We start from the raw sequence: 17,796 nt of genomic DNA, 5'->3' as shown, positions 1-17,796 counted from the left end.
GTAAAAGAAGAAGCACCAGAAAAAGTAGAAGTGTGTGGCTTTAAGTAGTTGTGTGCAGCTTCCTAAAATTACACTTAATAATATTTTTACAGCTCAAGATGTGTGCTTAGACTTTTGCTTGTGTTTGTTTATAACCATCTGGACTCCAAGCAGCTTCAGGGCGTGTTTTTGCTCCTGTCACATTTTATTCACATTGGCCTTGTTTTTCACTGCGATATAGAAGTCCTGCACCTCTATGGAAGCAGCACAGTCAAGGTGAGACATACAGAGAACTCAAATGTATTAAGTGCATTTACAGTTATGCCATTTACCACATACAACAGGAAAAAAACGCGATTTGTTTGATCATTTATTATACAAAAATTACGAAAGAAATGTAATCTATATATAAGCAACAATTTTCCCCAATGACCCACAAAAGTTACATTTGTTGGGAAAAAAATGAGGGCTCCCAATGTTATAAATATTGGACTATTTAAAATGTTTACAACCCCTCTTGTCCTCTCCTCTCATGTAAACAGACTGCAGTTCACTTAAAGTTCTACTGAATTTCAGTCACATGAGTCTCAGCTAAATCATTAATGGATTTACAGAGTAGTGCAGAAGTTAATGTTTTTTAGGGGAGATCAAAGAACTGATGAGACATGTAGCATAACAAAATATCACTGGTTTAAGCTGATGGATGAATTAATTCTACATGATGTGATTAAGGACAGTTGGAAACGTGAAAATCTGACAATATGTTTTGTTTTTACAGTTTATGGCTTTGATCAATGGTGTAATTTTTTGTGAATTAAAAAATGGTTTTCAAACCCTCCAGCTGGTTGTAGTGTACAGAGGGTAAAGACTAGATTAAATGCAATTGTCTGCAGCCATGAAGCTGTAGTAAATCAAATGTATACTTTGCAGATAGCTGATTGTATTCCCTTCTTCTGTTGTTGTTTTTACAATAAACTACAAAGGCTTAACCAAGTTATAGACTGAACTGGTGCAAAGATCTTAGTGTTCACAAAGCAGCACTCACCACTGTTGCCACAGTCGGCGCAGGAGATGAGCTCCTCCGGCCTCTTATCACGATTCTGCTCCTTGGTCCCCAAACAGAAGCTGCAGATGGGGATGGGCTCTGCCACCGGCTGGCAGAGGGACAGAAGAAAAGGGGGGAGAGGGGAGAGGAGAGAAAGTTGAGACTGTCAGTCAAGTTAACAGCTTAATTGTACAAATGAAAACAACAAAGTGGCCTTGTGTGTCCTGCCACAGTGAATGACTGTTTCTGTGTGCATTAACAAGCCAATAGCTGACTGAAAACTACAATGACACCACAGAGCATGTGGATCTGTGAACAGAGAGTTTAGGATAATGAAGAGCATGAGAGCTGCACTGTGATGAGTGAGTTTGTATAATTTATGCGACATGTCATGTTAGAGGCTGCCATCATGTGTCAGTGTCCCTGCTGACTCCTCTGCGTTTTGATCAAAAGCTTTATCTCACTTCCTTTGGTCGTGCTGGCTGAGGAGTTTTATTTCAGTGCTGGGTGTCCCATTTTGACACTTATTCTGAAACATGCCATCAGACATTAATTTCTGCTGCTGCATAAATCTTTAAGTGTGTCCCCGAATCACAAACCGTGTCAGCAGGTGTGCACTCCAAATAGACGCAGAACAAACATTATCAGATATGCACACTGTGCCAGCTCTGTGTCCAGGAAAACAAAAGGCAGTATAACACTTAGCATGTTGTTAGACATCAAATAGGGCTTGTGTGTCCAATAAAGCTGAAAAATCACATCCCTGAAGCACTGCAGGTGCACTTCACGGACACAAACAAAAGGGGGGGGGGGGGTCTCTCCTTGAAAGTTTGTGAAGCCTGGAAGCCCTGAGGGGGAGTGGTGGTATACTGCTACCTCAGAGTATACCAAAAGACATTTTCAGCAAAACAGTCCGTTTCTCCAACGGATCTAAGTAAGTAAAATTTGTATAAGATCACATTTTAACCATAAAAATCTGATATTGTGATATTCTCAACATCAACAAATGTCACCTATACAAACTAATTTTGGAAGCATCAAATGGATTCTGTTTTTGTAATAGTGTTGTACTGTTTTAAAGGGGAGGGGCGTATTATGCTCAGGTTCATACTTCACAGTCTGCTATGATTGGTAGTGTTTCCAGGTCCCAGTGTTCACCTGCGCTCTTGACATCTCTGCGCCATCATTGCAGCCGGGAAAAGACTGCAATGGCACTTGCAGAGGCACTTCTTATATACTCTACATATATAGTATAGTTGTGATATCACAACCTTACGGTAGTCCTGATGGCTCATTTAAAGGCACAGTTTCTTAATACAGTCTGTGTGCATTTCTCAGTGAGTGATTTCATTTTCACAGCATTTATAAAGCTCCTAGACCTGCTTAATAACAACAAAAAGACATGCACATCTCACTTAAAGTTGCCTATAAAACTCTTTACAACTTTTCATATCCTATTTTTAAACAAAAAAGCGTTGGGTGTAATTAAGATTTTCAGACAGTGATCAAACTAAGAAACACAATTCTTCAAATTGATCCAGCCAAAAATTTAAAATGCAAAATAACTGATGCCAACAAGCCACTTCGATCGTCACTGGTACCGCCAGTTGTTTTAAGAAGTCACAAACTGGTTTGAATGAAGATCATTAGGTTAAAGACATCTGTCCAATGGATGCAAAGTAAAATGAATTTGCAAAAACAATGTAATGAAAACAAAGAATCACAAAACAAATCTGAGTTACGTTTATTCAGAAGTACCAATCAAGAGAAGAGTATTAAGAACATTTCCCAGGCACTAAATATAACCCAAAGCACAGTATGTTCATCTGAGAAAGATGTAACTGTGACACAGACTGCCTGCCTGGAGCAAGCTGTCCTCAAAAACTGAGCGTCTGTGTGAGAAGAGCACAAGTGATCGGCTCTCTGAAGGAGCTACAGGGCTCCATGGCTGACATGGGAGACGCTGTGCATACGACATCTGTTGCCCGACTGCTTCCACATCCTCCGCAAAGAGGAAGCCACTGTCAAAAAAAAACTCACATGACATCTGGGCTGGTGTTTGCTCGTGGGAGACTCTGAAACTAAGTGGAAGACGGTTCTATGAACTGATGACACCCAAGTGAAGCTGTTTGGCCATCATAAAACTCTTTTGTGTCAGCACAAATACTGCATCCTGCTGTGGGAATGCTTCTCTGCAGCACAGCCACTGAAGGTAGCAGGTAACATGACTGCAGCAATCCACAAGCGAACTAACACATGGGGGAACTGTATGGCCTAATCTAAAGGCTTAAAACAACAAGGTGATGGAGTGGACCAGACAGAAGTCAAACCTTAATCCTGCAGTTTATTCCCAATCCTCTACTAGAAACTAAACTTAAACTGAATGGAAGTGGATTATTGTGAAACAATTTTTGTTATGTACATCAATGCTCAATTCAGACTGACCTTCAGAGATTTGTTTCAACTTTGACACACTGTTTTGTGTTCATCACTATAAGAAAAAAAATGTATTATTCTATTAACGAATTAATTAGATTAAAGTTGTAACACAATAAACCATAAAAAGCCCATGGTAGATTAATGCTTTTACAGATACAGTAAAGCCAGCTCTTTTGAAACCATGAAACAAAATATACTTAACACAATTCATAATAAAGCATTTTTTGTATAAAATATCCCTTTACCAAACACAGCCCTAAACACTTTCAGGATCTAGTATCCATGTGGTCATTGTTCACACTTATGGGATGTACAGTATAATAAGCAGCCTACAGACCTGTTACTCATACTTTGTTTTGAAGATCGTTATTTTTTCTTCAGCTATTGATTCAGTCAATCCAACTCATTTATGAGGCAGTGTTTGTGGTACCTGATGATTGATCAGTGACCAGGGGTGGGTATTGTTTTAAATATTATCAGTATGAATACCACTACCTTTAAAGTGATAATAGAGAACTTTATTACCTTTTTTTCTACTTCATTTGACCACTCATTATCCAAATGATTACATGCTGATGACCAATATGTTGATAACAATTAACTGCGGTGGTTTGCAATTCAACGTTTTGTTTTCTTTTGCAGTGGTATGTAATTAGGAATTGGAAATCATGATATTTCAGTGGTGCTGGAATCAATTACTACATTTCTGGAATTAAGAAATCTTTCATTTCGTTCAATGCCTTTTAAGGTATTGAGTACCCAGGAATTAATTTATAGGAAAGCCACCAATTATTAATTAAACATTCAAACGGAAGTCTATTATTTGCTACAGAGCACATCTCTGGTGACCATGATGAATGCCCTATGATAATAGATTAATATATAGGTCTCTGTGAAATTTAGAAAATCTTGAAAAACTTTGTCATGGAGCCACACATGCAAGGCCATAACGTGCACTTTCACACGCAGCAGACGATCCAATCATTTATCTAAATGTGAAAAACAGCAACATGACATTCAGTGAAGATGGTGCTACAAGGTTTTCTATAGGACAACAGTGTAAATGCACAGAGCCACAGAGAGCTGGGTATGCAGCAGGTCCTGGCAGGGAGGAGACAGGGACAAGAGCTTGATTTATTGGGTTCATTTCCTTCTGACTCAGGCTCCTTCCAACACCCCCGTTACCCCTCTACCCACCCACCTAACAGCACAGGGACAGAGAAAGAAAGAGAAACAAAAGGTATGTAGTGAGGGAGTAGGGGAGGAAAGAGGTAAAGAGAGAGAGGAGGGCTGTAAAGAATGAGTAGTGAAGAGAGAAGCAGATAAGCACAGACACACAGGGTGCAGAGAGGAAGATGGAGTCTTACTTGAAGATACATGTATTAGCTCTCTATTTCTGAAACCATTTTACATTCTCACAGGTAAAAGTGTATGGAATGGTGATCATGTACTGGGCTATACTTAAAGATCCTAAAACAACTCATAAATAATGGCCGGAATGCATAATTAATATAGCTATATTGTGCTGCAAAACAAACCAACAAAGTTGGTTTAGAGAAATGGAAGTCAGGAGGAAAAGAGGAGTGTGAAAAACGACAGAGCGAGGACAAAAAGAAGAATCCAGAGGGCAGGAGAGCGAAGGAAATGGAAAGTGTAAAGAAAGAGAGGGAGAAAACCTGCAGCAGCAGTCCTCTGAGCAGCCTGCGTGCGACCAACACCTCAATCATTCCTGACGCTTAACCATTTCCTCGCTGGAGGTCAACTGTTCCCACTCGCTCTGCGAGCGCTCGAGTAAACACGAGCCAAGAGCACGCGAGCGAGCGTCGCCTTTCACAGACACCCTGTATAGAGACGCACGTTACAGTGGGGCTTCAGTTACTGGCTGCCACTGTAAATTAATCCCCAACAGATACTAAAAAATGAAAAGCTAATCCTCCCTCCATGACAGGGATATTGGAACAGTGAAACACAATCCTCAAATTCCTCCTGAGAGCCGTTTTTTCCTCCCCGTTTCAGCCTTTTCTACCTCAGCCAGCACTGGCTGCCAGGACTGCTCTTACACCACAACATCGCTCTAGAAATTTCTCACATCGACTGACTGTTAGCTGTCATGGCTGACTTTCAATTTAGGATGTGTGTGGATGTGTGTGTGTCTATTTTAAGTCTGTGTGTTCATGTTTTGGCATGTGCTCTTCTTTTTTCCAGTGTAAGGAGCATTCAGGAACAAAACGCTGTTCCGAGCCAAAAAGGCACGCCTTGTGGCAACTGTTAGCAACTAGCTGCATCTACTGGGTGGACTTGAAATGTCAAACAAACATGTCTTACAAGTTACAAGTTCCTCTGTAAATACACGCCTACACACTAACGGACAGGTGAAGGTACCCTACTCTGACCCAGGTGACACACCCAATCTCTAGGCTATAATGCTTTTTGGATCACTTATGCACAACATCATCTAACACACTCCTTAGCCCGTAGGGCTCCAGGGTTAGCCTCCGTTTTGTTTTCAAATGGTGGAAAGTAATACTCGAGGCAAGATGCAGCACTGTCTGAGACCTTGTGCAGATAGATAATAGAAAACAACCAGCAGTGGCCTGGTTTCCCCTTTATAAACTGGCTCCTGTTTTCCAAAGACAGAGGACAGGAGAGTGAGACAGGAAGGAGAGAACAATGGAGGAAGGACGAAAGGCGAGGGAGAAATGGAGGAGGAGGAGGGGAGAAAGGATAAAAGGCAATGGGAGAAAAGAGAAAGAAGGAAAAGCATTGCTGTTGTCCTTGTCTCGTCTCAAGTCAAGGATCTCATTAACATGGGAGCCCAATCTCAGCAACCCCCACCACCACACTTCCCTTATGGCCACCCCCACCTCGAACACAAACTCATTGATCACTGTTACAGGACACACCGTGCAAGCAGAGACAACACACAAACACATTTGCACTTGTAGTCATTAGATGCACTTAACACTACTTGTCATGAGACACACCTCAACACACCATCATCGCACAGAGTGCACAAATATTATCACATGGATGTTTAAGTGAAATCAGCTGGTGGGTAGAACAGTAAACTTGTAAACAGTTGACATTTCCAACATGAAATCTCTGCAGCTTTACTAGCATGGAAATTATTTTTCAGGAACTGGTCTACATTTTCATGGGACACCTACAAAGACCCGAGGAAGACCGTGTGTTGTGCCAACGTGCCCTCCCTTTAGCCAAGCATCGCCCTCCATTAACGTCGAGGTTAGCCAGGGAGCACAAAGCTAAATCACTGCATCAAACGGAGCAGAGCTGGCCGTGCTCCAGCCGTCACTTCCACAGCTGCTCAACACATTGGCTCTATTTGTGGGGTGGTGAGGTTAGCCATACGCAAGGCCTCACACAGTGACACTTCCCGTGCCAAATGCCATTCACATCACAGTCGCTAGTGAGCTCGAGGTAACTGCTCCCCCTGGGTGCTGACACTACTGCTAATGCCGTTTGTATAGACTCACGGCTCGCAGCGGCTGTTCCTGGATGGTCCTCTGCAGCCAACAGGGTCAAATTGGAACACCTCCACTGAAAGGACAAATGATGGCTAGTGCTAAGGCTACACACTGATAAAGCACTAACATGGTTTGAACACACTATCTGTCCAACATATTATTTTGTGATCAGTTCGACACCCTCACTGTGCAGTTTTAAAATCATAATTATTTTTAAATGACATCGTCCAGATAACTGATTTTTTTTTTTACTACATTGATCAAGACATATGCCACTGTATAAACCAGAGCTCTGAAAGTCACAACATATCCTCTGAATTTGAAGGTCCTTTTCTAAACATTATTACCAAAAATAACGCCTAAAAACTGGAAATGCAAAACTTGCTTTAGTTGAATGATTATTTCAATTATTTAAAACACATCAGAGCCTTTGCCTAAACTAGAAATGTTCATAACTCTGTGTTGTTTCTTAGCTCTCTGTTGAGAGTGCCGTACAGAAGTTGGTCTGGACAGCCATCAACATAGTAATAGCTATGTGATATATGCCTCTATACACTATTCCAGGGAGAAAAACAGCTAAAATCCTCACAGCTAAACTAACGGTGGACCTTCATGGCTACATATATGCCACAACAATGCATGCAACATTATTGATGCACAAGCAGTAAAAGTCTGCAGCTGTCCGCAAAGTGTGGATAGTGTGTCTGAGCTGTTAATGATCAGTTTACAAGGGTCGACTGTGAGTCAGAAAGAAATGTCCAAATTGGCCTCCCTAGCATCCCATTTAGTTCTTTTGGCAATGTTTGTCCTTAAAATCAAACAAAAAGCAGCTTCAGAAACCATTAAATAACATTTCATTCATTATACTCACATTTATTACATAATTACTGTGATGAATGTTGCTTTATCAGTACATATTATTGTGCATTAGTAAACAACCAGTTACCACCTGGTATCATGGGCAATAATATGTGCTACATTACAGCACGCCCTGTGATGTGCTCCTCCAGATGCTCTTTACATTGTTTTTATGTTCATACTGCTTTTTTACGCTGCAGCACAAAAAATCTTTGCCATGTGATGACAGGGAAAACCCTGCACAACACAAGTGGCAAGATTCCACTGAGGGAAAAGAAGAAAATATGCTCATTATGATTTGTGTGAACTGACCCTTTCAATAAATGAATGCTCCACAGTTTTTCCATTTCTCTGCTGGCGTGTAATGCTAAATGTCAAACAAGAACTGGGTCTGTGGTAGAAGCGCAGCATGAGGTTAAAGCTAGTGCCATCAGAGAGTGGAACAAGCTCTTTCAACTTTAGGCACTAATAATGGGTCAACTGAGGCCAGGGCTGTAGCAGAATGGAAACAGAGGCATGTCAAGCAAATGGAGGCAGAAATAAACAATTTCTACAAGCTTCACCACCTCTTGGAAAAATGGATCAGTCCAAAAACTGATACTCGTGTTGACAAAAGAGTGAAGGGAGACCATTTCATTGCACCCAACTTAGTCATTTTCGCTGCATTCCTGTGGTGTGTGGTGCTAACCCGGCGAATGTTTCCATCTATCCAGCAAACACAAAAAATAATTTCTTGTGACTACACAACATGATGTAGCAGCAACAGGGGATGGGAAGGGAAGGGTAGAGAGAGGGAAAAGACGAACAAGCAGGGTGCACCCAAGGCATATAATCAATGTCTGAGGGCATTTTGTATTCACAGTCTTCTGAGTGACGATACATGATGTCTTCCCCTTGAGCCAACACAAGCAGAGGTAGTGTGTGATGTTAGAATGGCAAGTGGGGGTCGATCCAATACTGGAAAACTGGAATGAATTACAGTGGATAAATAAATCCATTATGGTTCATAATAAGTGGTGCCTAATGTAGCAGCTCTACAACCACTACCAGCAAGGAACTATTAGCTACAGGATGCCTGCTTGTTACGGGGTCAGTGGGACATTTTGGAGGGAAATCACCACAACACTGTGTACGAGCAGAAAATGGGACTCTGTGCATGTTGTTCACGGGCCACTTTTTTCACACGTCCTCACCGTGACACTGCATGTCGACGCCGAGAACTCTGGTTCACCCCGCTCCAGCTGTTGGAAGAGGGCAACCGCGGGGCAGGGAGATTGCTCCTGCCTATTATGATGGGATGAACATCATACACACACACACAACTATATACCCACACGGATATACACACAAAGCCTCGGCATCAAGCCCATCCCACCTAATGGCCGTAGCCTCATACTGCTAACGGGCGCTCAGGGAGGCAATGAGGTTTGCCATCTATATATCCATGACCCCTGGTTGACTTCGCTCCCCCATTCACCTCCCCCTGCATGACCTGACAATGGCACCCTATTAGGGTGAGGAGGGGGGAGACAGAAATAGGGTCTGGGATCCCATTTGAATGGAGCACTCTGACACAAACATCGGCATGTTGAGTACACAAATCTCCCCGCAAATGGGGTCAAAGCCAGTGCTTAACCATTTGTTTTGATTTTCCTACCCCCTCTTGCCTTCACTCACACACTCCCTCTTCCTTCCCGCTTTGCTTGGGAAATCATAACTGTTAGCAATCATGCGGGCCAATACGGCAATGATGCACAGTTGGAAGAGTAGGAGAACGGAGGAGAGTGATCGTGCAACACCAACTCCGTCTTCCACGCACCGTTTCTATCTTTTTGATGCATATGCCACTTGCACAGACACATACTAACATATACATCAAGGACAACAGTCACTCGCAACACATACGATTGAGCAGCGATAACGCAGCATCCTCTAGAGAGATATATGAAAGCAACATCACAAGAAGCAGGGGAGTAAACAGGCTTGTGTGAATGCCAGACACAAATGTCAATTTCCTCAGTGCTGCAGCAGCATCTCCATGCACCATCTCGACTGAAGAGACTCACCAATACAAAACAAAACCTCCCCATTTATGTCCATGTGTTTGATGCATAATCTTTTTTGAGCAAATTTGTTTGTGCCTAAATTCATCTTCTGCCAATTTTTACTTTGAATTTATAAAGATTTAATACTTTCTTGTACAATGTAAAATTATGTTATAAACAATCCACCAGTGTATGAACATTGTCTTCATACTCAGGTATGCATTACTTTGTTTGTTTTCATTTGCTTCAGTGAAGCAGAGTAGCAGGCCGATCGGCCGCTGAGTCAGAGAGAAAGAGGAGGTTGATCTCTGTTCGTCTTAAGAGTGGGCCATCTGCAGCCAAGCAGGTCACTGTGTTAGGCAGACCCCATGTGACTTTGGCCTGCTCTCTAGGCTAATCCCGCTTTGTGTGTGTGCATGGGCGTCCTTACCAGGAGCTTCTGTAGCTGCACAGACTTGCACGCACACACCCACACACGGGCCAGATAAAGCCAGGAGCCAGTCAAAACAGTGTTTAGGGCTGGTCTAGTGTCCTCCACATCTACTGGCTGTCTGATAACCTGAGTGACATATGAGCCAATGATGGGGCACTCGGCTGGCAGATAGTAGTGTGTAGCTCTAACAGGTTTATTTACATGCTGGTTGTTAGAATGCATGTTTTCACACCTGATGTAGACATGTGTGGCCGAGTGTCACAATGCACTCGGTTTGTGTTTATTTCTCTGTGTGTCATTCTGTGTTTCTCTCGTTGCATGCAGTTGAATGGTTTTATATGCAAGTCTGTGCGTACACATGTCCCTGGCCCTTAGAAGCAGAGGTTAGCAGCCGGCTGCTCTCTCTGATCAGGTTACAAAAGTGGGTGTGTTCCCTCTCTCCTCTGTCGCCTGCATGTCTGCCTCTCCCTCTCTCTCTAACTCATTCTGTCTCTCTTGCTTTCTTCTTCCTCTATGTCTCTCCCTCTCTCTCCCTTTCTGGTTACAGAGGCCTGAAGCTTGCGTCATCCAGGCCTCTTCCTTTGGCACCACTACAGACCACCTCTTTCTCACTTGTCTATGCCCCCCCTCTCTTCCTTTTTCTTTCTTCCACCCATCTCCTGACAGGGAGCAGCCCTGCAGCTGGTCCACACTCCCTGCAGGAGGCTGGGAGCCATGTGACTCTCTTCCCTGACCGCCTCTGTTGAAAACTGGCCCACCAGTCACCCACCCAGTATCACTCAAGTATTGCTAGTCTGGACCACAGAGCATGCACACCTGGGATTCTGTCACTCATATATTCACCCAGCCAGTGTAACGCTGACAAACTGCGTTCAGTGAGGTCTTTCTAACATTTATTGTTCTCCCCTGCACACACTGCTAACATCTTAAACACAGAGACTCCAGTTTATGGAAATATCCTTATTCTGGCATCTGTCTGATCTTACAAATGTGGCTCAACTCTTCTCAGCCACTTTTAAAATAACGTTGAAATTCGCTTTCTGGAGTAAACCACTACACCATATGTTGGATGAAAACTCACAACTAACATTCACACAGTCAAAGAGCACACTGTGCTGTAGTAAATTACAGCCCTGTAGGCCATGACCAACTTGAACAAGCAGAGTAAATGCAGTGCCAATGTCTTGGGTATTGCCAGCAGACGGATCTGAACAAATCTGGGTGTGCAGCAGCTATTATGTAAGTAGAATGAGTGTTGTGTGGGTCACAAAAAGACCCAGGGAGGGTGTTTTTCATCATAAATCACACTGTTACTGCAAAAGGTTTAGCTGAGGAGCACATCAGATTTCTTGTCACAATTGCCTGAACAACAGTTGTTTCAACAGGATATCCTTGATCTTATCAAACACATGTGACGCCAAAAGACCAAAGTGCCTTACCTCCATTTGTGTTTTTTACATGGGTAATACTTAAACTTTTGCCAGCAACAGTGATAAACAACACCCAAATGATTGTTACATAATTTGATTTGCCAACAATGTCCAAAATGAATGTGACCAGTCATTTAATATTTTTTTTATCAATGTGTGCAAGTTAGAGGTGCATGCAAACAGCTTTACATGTGTGTTTGTGGCAGTTGTACAGACAAAAACATTACCTTGTCTTTTTCATGGGGCAACAACCGGACAGGTGGCAGTGATTCCAGAGACACTGTCCCAGTCCCATCATCCAGGGAGCTGCTGCGACTGATGAGCTGGAACATAGGACCCTGCTTGGCCACGCGTCCATGGGCCACGGCCCTCTTCAGGGCCACCCTAAGCTGCTGGTGGAAGAGGCCGGGCCCCATGGAGCCACTGCCTGATAAGTAGGCCGCCACATCAGCCTGGCACTTGAGGAAGCGCTCAATGTTCTTTAAGCTGGAGCCGCCAGGCTCGTGGAGGCCCTCCAGAGCCCGTTTGATCAACTTGTTCCAGTCGAGTCCCGGTTTCTTCCCTGAATGGGAGTGAGAACTGCCACCGCCACTGCTGCTGCCTCCTCCTCCACCACCTCCTCCTCCCCCTCCACCGCCTCCAGAGCTGCCACTACCTTTGGGCTTGGGCAGAGCCAAGCGTCCTGGGTTGTCAGGGTCCTTGTAAGAGTTGAGGCCTTTGTTGGTGACCTTAAGGATGGTACCATCCTTGACGCTAAGCTCCAACTGTTCCAGAACCGTTTTGCGGTCCAGACCATGGGACATGGAGACAGCATTGCATATGCGCTCCTCTGATGGTCGCTGCTTCTGCTTCTTCACCTTCTTGATGGCCTCTAGGATCCATTGGGTATACATTGGGTTGGCCAGTTTCACCATGGTTGCGGTCTGGGTGGGTGCCTTACCGCAATGACCACACACAAAAAAGGTACTGTAAGCCAAGTACACACCTGGCCTGCGCCGTAGCGCCGCCTCCTCCTCCTTTTTGCCCTCTGCTTGCTTACTATCCCTTGTCCTGGGGCCGCACAGAGAGTCCCTCAGAAGCTGAGTATGAGCAGCACGGTAATAAGCAGCTGACCATAGCACAAACCCCGTGAGCCAACCCTCCACCCGGTAAAATACAGTCCACCCACCACCCACTCCCAGCCAGGTGAAGGACCCTGGCGAGAAGCAGGGGGAGTGGAGGAAGTTTCAGGTCTGTTAGCAACCTTAACTCCAACAACACAATGTAGGGTTGAGTAGATCTTGGGGATAAGAAGGGCTTTCAAAGAATAAGGTGTTTGTCACGTTGCCTGTCGCAAAACACCTCTACACTGACAATAAAACCTGTTCAGTCAGTTTCCTGCCACTGGCAAGCTGGCCAATTCTCAATGTAAGTGGTGAAAGATGATAATAGTCTCCAAGATGCGAAAGCACTGTTTCAATGTCAAAGGTGAGGGCAATACAGTAAATATCTTTTTGGTGGATTAAAACATTCCACAAGATGAGGACTGCATCCACATTCCACCTCTTTACTTCTTCTCCCACAATGTCTTTTACTCTTCTCGCAGTCTTAGCTTCTCAGTTCAGGGCAGAACAGATATTTCATCCCAGAGAACAGCCACAAATGATCACCTTCATGCCTATTGCACTTCTGTAGCTGACAAACCCTGTAAAGAAAGAGAAAAAAAACACAGTGGTTAGTGGAACCTTGCAGAAAAAAGTGGAACCAATTGATGATGTAAAAAAAACAAACAAACTTCAAAGTCTTTACAGCTTTATAAAGAACACTGACATCATACAGTGCCCTCACACAGATGTGTAAACAAAGCCATGCATGCCCTTAGAAAGCACCATGAGGCTACTACTGAAAATTTGGAAGAGAAAGGATCACTTTGTTGATACCTTATAACAGCTTGCTTATAGATTTTGTAAACAACCATACCATCCTTATTACACAGAAATCTCAGTCAAAACCATGGCCAGAACTGTACAAGAATCAACAACAAACAGATATGGCCATAACCTCTAACAACCACTAGAAATGGCACAGAAGTGTCAGAACGTGATAAAAAAAATTATGAGATATAAAAGTGTATACAACATCATCCTAAAACTGTACTAGCAAGTTGACCATAGGGCTAGTTGGGTTGCTAAGGTAAACATGATGCAGTCAAAACACAGACTGTTAGCAAACATTAGCTGAGAGGCTAGCTAAAAATCAAAGTTAAGTCAATTGCCGCATTGTCAAACTATTTCCTGTGGTGCTGTTTACTCTTACTGATATGATATTAGGTTGCTAATTACATGACAACAAGCCTTCCCGCTAACTGCTGTTGTTTAGCAAGCTAACGTTAGATGCTAGCCACCGAGCTAATGTTACGGTTATGTTACTAACGTTAACCCGAAACGTAAACAGCATGAAACGAGCGGTTAGCCAGCGCTCCGGTTAGAAAAGCAAACTACTTCGACCGACATTTCAGACAATACTAACCATCACACCACAGTTAACACAGCGAATAATCACAATTTGAATGTCATTCAGATATTAACGTGAGATCGCGGCCTTGTAAAAGGCACAATGCAACTTGCAGACGGCCATCTCGGCTAGCGGGCAAGTGCAAAAAATAAGACATGATAGCGGCGGATTGTGCAGTGTTGCATGTTCTCCGGCCTCCTTCAGCCTTTGGTACAGGCGAGGAGCCTCTGCCCGCTGAGACGCGTCCCTACAAGCGGTCCCCACCTCGCTGACTTCCTCCCTCCACCAGCCGCCCTCCCACGTAACGCTACAGCCTGCGGTGCGGTGAAGACAAGGCCGCTGGAGCGGAGCAGCTAGGCCTCGGCTCCCCCCTCCGTACCCCCCACCCACCTCCGCGACCATCCTCCCTCCGTACCCCTCTCTCCCTCGTCCTCTCGCGGTTCCCCAGAAAGCCCGAGCTGGTCCGGTTCTGGTTTCCGAAGGAAGCTCGGGTAAAGCAGACCGTGTAAAAAATCTCATGTCTCCCCGTAAGGCTTCCGCTGCTACTCACCGGAATTTCGTGTCGAGCCGCCGAGGAGAAGGTGCCAAAACCGTGCGAAACGGAGACAACAACAAGCCTAAAAATGCAGCCACAGAGCAGGGGTTCTAGAGCCGACGCCATCTTTGAGTGAAACAGGAGCACGGCTGGTGGGGGAGGGGGGAACAGTGGACCGTCAGGCAGGGCCAAGGGACCGTCTGCATGGTGCGAGGCGAACATCCAGGGGAAGAAAAATTCACTGCAAGGCGCGGGGGGCGGCGGCGTTGAGCTGTTGCTATGAGAGGGGTGTGGATATTTCTTGAGCACATGAAATGGAAGAAAGGGACAGATGGTGGTGGTGTTGGAGGAAGGAAAAAAATAAAAAGAGAGGATAGGTGTTCTCGCATTCTCTGCTGTACTACAGCTACAGGGGAGATTCAAGGGAACGTCTGCATTTTGCCCAGCAGTTGTAAAAAAAAAAAAAAAAAAAAAAAAAATCAAAGCCAATGAGCGTGCCTTAACGTTAGAGGGTATTTAAAGATCAAAGTGAGACACCCCTCCACACTGCAGTCTATTGTAGCAGCTGTGTGTTTTTTAAGCTAAAGATGGGGAGAGAGCCACACAGAAATCAGTCCCCAGAGATGATCAGATGTTGCAGTGTGTAGCTATCTGGAGTATTACACTACACGATAAAGCATGTTATTATCAGTCTATGCAGAGTAGGCTGCTAATGCATTGCTCGTCAGACTGTGAAACAGAGTATAATGTTTCCACCAAAGAAAATTATTATGTAAACTGTCTGCAGCCCATCCACTTTGTTACATTTCATTAAATGACAGCTGAGCCTAACACCTATTCCTTCTAATTTATGTTTAGTGAAAGGAGTTGTTTTTTTTTGTTTTTTTTACAGCTCTCAGTGCAACATAAATTATGACATCTGGTGACAGATGGAAGCAACATAATGTAAAGGTATTACATTCATATCTGCAGTGTGCTCAACTTATAAGTGATTTGCACTTAATAAATGCAAGTTATGGGTACTTTTAGGACTAATGTATGTTGTAAAAAAAATGAAAACTTTAAAAGCGGGACTATTAATCATACCTCAGCACACACAGATTACTGCACAATGATTGATAAAGTATCACATGTTGCCATGTAATTTCTAAATCTGCCATGGGGGAATTTGAACAACTAAAGTACAGCTTTCTTATCCAGAAGAAAAGCAATCAATCGAGGAAAACTGATTTTGCTGCTTCAATTTCATGATCATAGTGATACAGAGGCACCTGTGTTAGAAATCTGGCAGCAATCTTCCTTTTCTATTACAGTCTAATGCTGAAAGCTCCCTGGGTGGAAATTAAATTATCTGCAGCTTTGTGTAAAATGATGTGTACAGCAGTCCTCAGAGACGGATTATAGAGTGTCTTATAGGGAGCAATTAGACCTGAGGTTTTCCCATGTTAGAGGTGTCTTGTGAGAGGGTGAACTGCTGTCAGCACAGTGGTGATCAAATAAAACCGGTAAGGTCACACTTTACTCGCTGTTTGTCTTGCACTTCTTCAGGGACAGATAAATCACATTCCAACGATAAGGCACTAATTATAATTAACGGTAGTGTTATTACACAGATAAATAGTGTGAAGCGTTAACACATGAATGGCTATTAGTACGCCTCCTGAGGACTCACATATTACATTAGTGTGTACAGTAGGCCAGCTAACAGATGGACAATACTCAAGAGAAGCTCGCACCGCATCCATCGTTCCTGGCTATGAATAAATAATGTTGTGTGCCATGATCTACAGCAGAGGCCATGTTCACCAGTACACAACAAGAGAAACAAACTAACCTGGTTGGGCCAAGAGGGTGGAGGAGTAGGGAGTCATTTCACTGTAATTGTGATAAGATGGTATTGATTTTCAGTCAGAAAAATAGAGGCACAGGCACAGCTTGAAGAGTTTTACTTATTCCAAATGAGTGCTGTCAACTTTTCCAGTAATTGGAGGAATGAGGGCAGACATGTAAAGCAGGGTACATTAACTTAATCTTACACATTGTTATTGGCATTAACTCATCTATTATATGATTTTACAAATCGTTGTGGGATAACTTTAACAGCATAATTGTGGACAATATAAAAGTCTGCATAAAAGAGCAGGCACTCCGACCATGTGTTGGATGTAGAACCCCGTCTGTCATTTCATTAAAAGAAGTTGTTACTTATTCTACATCAACTATTAACATTATAAATAAAATACCCTTGTTACAATACCTACATTTTGTTAGATGATGTATTAGTATCAACTGATACTTAATAATATAAGAGCGTAATAATGCAAGTACTCTCTTTTAAAGAGCAACAAACTTTTGTTGTGTTGGAGCTGCCTGAACCCCGCCCACAGGGACACTCCAACACGTAAAGCAATTTAAATTAATTAACTATTAAAAAAAATATATATATATATTTAATGTGTTGTCTATTGCTCATGTGAGATGAGACCATATACCATAGTTAGTTTAGGTGCAACATCTGTAGTAACTAGCTTGCACAAGAGCCCGTAATAACTACCACACGCTGTAAATTAGATAAGTAGCTGATTGATTGAATAACAGAAAATGATTTGGAACAAATTCTGGTAATTTATTAATCCTTTTAAAGAATACTTTCGCATTTCATAAGCCTAAAGGATTAAGTGTTGTTAAATGGTTACACTTTCTATGACATCCATGTCTAAGCATATTATGCTTATAGCTTCCTATAATTATACAAGCACTCATAGATATTAACAATGTTTTATAAAAATAGTCTTAACACATTTTAAACCCATTTATAATGACGTATAAGGTCATGTATCATAATACTTCATGATTGGATTATAATGTGATGTCTTTTAAAGTACAGTTATAAAATGCCTGAGAGATAGGCAGATATGATACATTTCATTACAAGCTGGTTGTAAGTCAGAATAAGTGGTCATTGTTTGAAATAAAGTGGAAAAAATATAAAATCTATGCAAGCAACAAACAAAACATCTTAAAGTTAAATTATTTGTTTATTGATCCTTTTGA

At 42.9% G+C, this 17,796-nt stretch overlaps 1 protein-coding gene across 3 annotated transcripts in view; it reads right to left on the bottom strand.

Annotated features, from left to right (window-relative positions):
- kat6a (K(lysine) acetyltransferase 6A) overlaps positions 1-14,897 on the bottom strand; it is a 33,969-nt gene extending 19,072 nt beyond the window's left edge. For 2 of the 3 annotated variants that reach the window (XM_059336687.1, XM_059336689.1), the window contains exons 1-3: positions 14,758-14,897; positions 11,942-13,398; positions 1,025-1,133 (exon numbers count right to left, since the gene is read on the bottom strand). In XM_059336687.1, coding sequence (XP_059192670.1) covers positions 1,025-1,133; positions 11,942-12,628 — 796 coding nt within the window. In that variant the 5' untranslated portion in view covers positions 12,629-13,398; positions 14,758-14,897. Of the gene's footprint in view, positions 1-1,024; positions 1,134-11,941; positions 13,399-14,222; positions 14,547-14,757 lie in introns of those variants that run through there. The other variant, XM_059336688.1, reaches the window with a different exon arrangement.
- Positions 14,898-17,796: the final 2,899 nt, after the last annotated feature.

This window comes from Centropristis striata, chromosome 7 (assembly GCF_030273125.1).
Source record: "Centropristis striata isolate RG_2023a ecotype Rhode Island chromosome 7, C.striata_1.0, whole genome shotgun sequence".
NCBI lineage: Eukaryota > Metazoa > Chordata > Actinopteri > Perciformes > Serranidae > Centropristis > Centropristis striata.
This window is presented reverse-complemented; position numbering and strand designations above follow the sequence as displayed.